At 55.7% G+C, this 3541-nt stretch overlaps 1 protein-coding gene across 1 annotated transcript in view; it reads right to left on the bottom strand.

Annotated features, from left to right (window-relative positions):
* Positions 1–1165: 1165 nt before the first annotated feature.
* Positions 1166–3541, bottom strand: part of LOC105853176 (HLA class I histocompatibility antigen, A-11 alpha chain-like) — a 30494-nt gene continuing 28118 nt past the window's right edge. Inside the window, exons 4-5 of the mRNA XM_012734721.1 lie at positions 1389–1664; positions 1166–1269 (exon numbers count right to left, since the gene is read on the bottom strand). Coding sequence (XP_012590175.1) covers positions 1166–1269; positions 1389–1664 — 380 coding nt within the window. The remainder of the gene's footprint in view (positions 1270–1388; positions 1665–3541) is intronic.

Below are 3541 nucleotides of genomic sequence, written 5' to 3'. Positions count from 1 at the left end.
AGCCACCGGGTGCTTCTCTCTGGACAGTTACACTGGCTGTGGCAGCGCCTCCCACAACTGCAACGTGAGTGAGTCCCCGGCCAGGGAGCTGACCCACATGGCCCAGCAGGCCTCTCCTGATCTGCCCTCTGCTCCCCTCGGCAGTGTTTCTTAACTGATCTACTTGTTCCTCTCCCCACTCTGTCTCTGGTGAATCCTATCACCACCCCTGTGCCTCTAGCCAGCACGCCAGTTTGGTATGCATAAATGAATAGATCTTTATAAATAAGATAGAGGCATCATATGCCTTTTAAAACAAGATAAATTAGTGGATGTTTAAGTCACAAAGTGAAGATGAGGAGAAACCCTGTGTCACTCAGTTCCACAGGCAGCTGCCTCACACTGTGAAGGAGAATGATCAGGAACCAATTAGGAAAGTGTTGACATTCTCAATAGCCCATCTCATCCTCAAATGACCCACTCACAGTTCCCCATCACCCGGTCCCTCCTCTCTGCCCCAGCCCCTCCCACGCAGGCCTCAGGGCCTCACCTTTGTAGATATCAGAGATTTATCGAATCCATGGAAATTTTCTGTTCAGTGGGTGAGGGGTGGGAATAAAACAGAACCTGGTCAGAGCCATGAGATGAGACCACATGGGGGACTGAGGGAGGTGACTTCCGTGGGCCCCACCTACACTGTCCTCAGCGGCTCAGGGACCAAACTCCCTTATCCACACTTACCCACATTAGGGTGGCTTCGCCCTTTTCCACCTGTGGGAAGCAACATCCTGTAAGACCACAAAGCAGTTGAACCATGAAGTCCTAAGTGAGTCCCCTCATTTGGGCCACAGGGAAGTTTCCAAACATGTGCTGAAGACCCAGGGAAGGAAAAGGAAATATGAAGAAAGGAGATGAGGGGGGACTGGCCCTGGGGACTGTCCTCAGCAGGGACCTTCCCTCTGTCTTCTGCTGGGAATATTGGCCTCATCATCAGAGTTCACACGGTGAACAGTCTGTGATTCATATTTATAAGTTTTTATAAAAGAGGGTCAGCAATGAGGTCCAGACTGGGAACACAGTGTGGATGGTGCTTCCCGTGAACCAAGTGAGGCAAGTTCTCCCTGGGACTTGAAAGCCCCCAGGGGACAGGATGTCGGACTCCTTCCGTACTTGTGCTCTTCTTGCTCTACTTCACTGCTGCAGCCACCGCAGCCCCAGCGAGCACAGCTCCAAGGAGAACCAGGCCAGCAATGAGGCCCTCAGTGGGGGTGGAGGGCTGAGGAGGGGGCTCTGGAAGGGAAGAGGAGGGGAGACCGTGAGCCCCAGACCTCATCCTGACCCTCTGAGGGGTCCAGCAGGACTCCTGATCCTCCTAAGAAGATCCTCTGTGACCACCTCCCCCCACTCACCCCATCTCAGGACACGGGGCTCAGGCAGCCCCTCATGCTGCACATGGCACGTGTATCTCTGCTCCTCTCCAGAAGGCACCACCACAGCTGCCCACTTCTGGAAGGTTCCATCTCCCCCAGGCCTGGTGTCCACCAGCTCTGTGTCCTGGGTCAGGTTCTCCCCATCTCGCTGCCAGGTCAGGGTGATCTCCGCAGGGTAGAAGCCCAGGGCCCAGCACTTCAGGGTGACCTCATGCTCAGAGATGGGTTGGTGGGTCACATTTGTCTTTGGCATGTCTGAGGAGAAGGGTCAGACCATTCACTATAGGTTCTTATTTTAAGATTTATTTATTTATGCAGATAAGAATTGGGGTATAGGCCATAAGTACGGGGGGTGAGAAGATTCATTAGATACAAAGAGGGGTGCAGAACAGGCAGGTCAACGAAATACTCTGCTAAGGGGAACAGCAGGAGGGTCAGCAGCTGTCTGTCCTGGGTCAGGTCCTGCCCATCTCGCTGCCAGGTCAGGGTGATCTCTGCAGGGTAGAAGCCCAGGGTCCAGCACCTCAGGGTGACCTTCTGGTCAGAGGAGGGGTGGTGGGTCACATGTGTGTTTGGAGGATCTAAGGAGAAGGGTCAAAACATTCACTTGGGAGTTTTATTTATTTGTGCTTAAAAGAACTGGGGCACCGGCCAGTGGTGCAGGGACTGTGAGAGGATGGGGAGCAGAACAGGCGGATTGACTGAAATACATGGATGAGGGGAGCAGCAGGCTGGTCAGGAGGGGTCTCCTAGGCCATGTAGTCACCTCCCCAGCATGGGTTGGACTAGAGCTGCAGTGGCAGTGGAAGCTTCCTAGTGCTGCCCTTGAACCCTTTGCACCACCAGGGAGGCCCCTATGTTGGGTTTTTCCATCCCAGAGACTAAAGCAGCCTTATGTGACCCCCCTCAGGGTGGACAGGGCAATGGGGTGGGAAGAGGAAGCACAATACCTATAAACCAGCCTGAACTGGGGGTTGGGGATAGTCTTAGCATGTCCTAGCATCAGGGTAAGAGCTCAGAAAAGGAAGATGCCGGCTTCTAAGAATGAAAACACAACTTATGCTCCTGACCTGGGGACTCATAAAAGCAGGAGTCAAATCTGAAAAATGTTAGTCAGACCAAAACCAAGACAGTGAGAAACTGAAGGTTCCCAAGATGACTGCCGGGACAAAGGGATCCTGTGAAGGGCAATTTCAGGGGTGTCCTCCCCTCCATTTTGGGAGACTGAACTCCTTCACTGACCTTCAGGAAAAGTAGGGTGCTCTGGGGGAGTCTCTGTCCAGCACAGAACAGAAACCCAGGCGGTCTCCTCCCTCTCTGACCAGGAGGTCTGTGTCCTGACAGTCAATCCTTGTCCGGGGGCGTCAGCCTGAGGGAGATCTGGATCTTTGAAGCCACAGGCCCCTCTCACCTGTATGCTGCAGGGTCTCCCTCCCACTCTTCAGGAGTCTGCGCAGCCAGTCCACGCAGTCCCACTCCAGGTAGCTCCTGAAGCGCTCAGTGCGTCCATCCTTCTCCCACTGGCGCTGGGTGATCTGAGCCACGGGGTCCGCGGGGGTCCAGGAGCGCAGGTCCGGGTTCATGGCGATGTGATTGGCACCGTCGTAGGCGAACTGACTGTACCCATGGAGGAGGCTCAGGTCGGGCCCCACCTGGCAGCCAGACATCTCCTGGAGGGTGTGAGACACTGAACCCACCCTGTGTCAGCCCCGGGGTCACCCCGCCCCGCCCTCCCGCTGGGAAAAACCTGGAACTTACACTAACACTGAAACCATTGGGCACGGACGCCTGTGAGCAACTTCCTGATGGAGGTTTGCGACTCGCACGCCAAGTCTGGGGTTCTCCTACTGCCAAGTCTGGGGACTGTCCCCCTTGACATCCGTGGGTATGGGGTGAGGGGTCGCGCCCAGCTGCTCACCTGCCCTGCTGTGGTTGTAGTCCCGGCGCAGTTCTAGCAGTTTCTGTCGGAAAGCCGGTGCAGCGACCCTCAGGGCCCGTGTCTGCTGCTCCCAGAACTCAGACCCCAGCTGCTCTGCCCAGGGCGCCCGCGGCTCCATCCTCTGACCCGGAGAATCGCTGTCGTACGACCCGAACTCCATATCGTCCACGTAGCCCACGATGATGAAGCGGGG

Source organism: Condylura cristata, unplaced genomic scaffold (genome assembly GCF_000260355.1).
Source record: "Condylura cristata isolate star-nosed mole 26May11 unplaced genomic scaffold, ConCri1.0 scaffold00067, whole genome shotgun sequence".
NCBI lineage: Eukaryota > Metazoa > Chordata > Mammalia > Eulipotyphla > Talpidae > Condylura > Condylura cristata.
The sequence above is the reverse complement of the archived record's forward strand: the minus strand, read 5'-3'. Positions and strand labels throughout refer to the sequence as shown.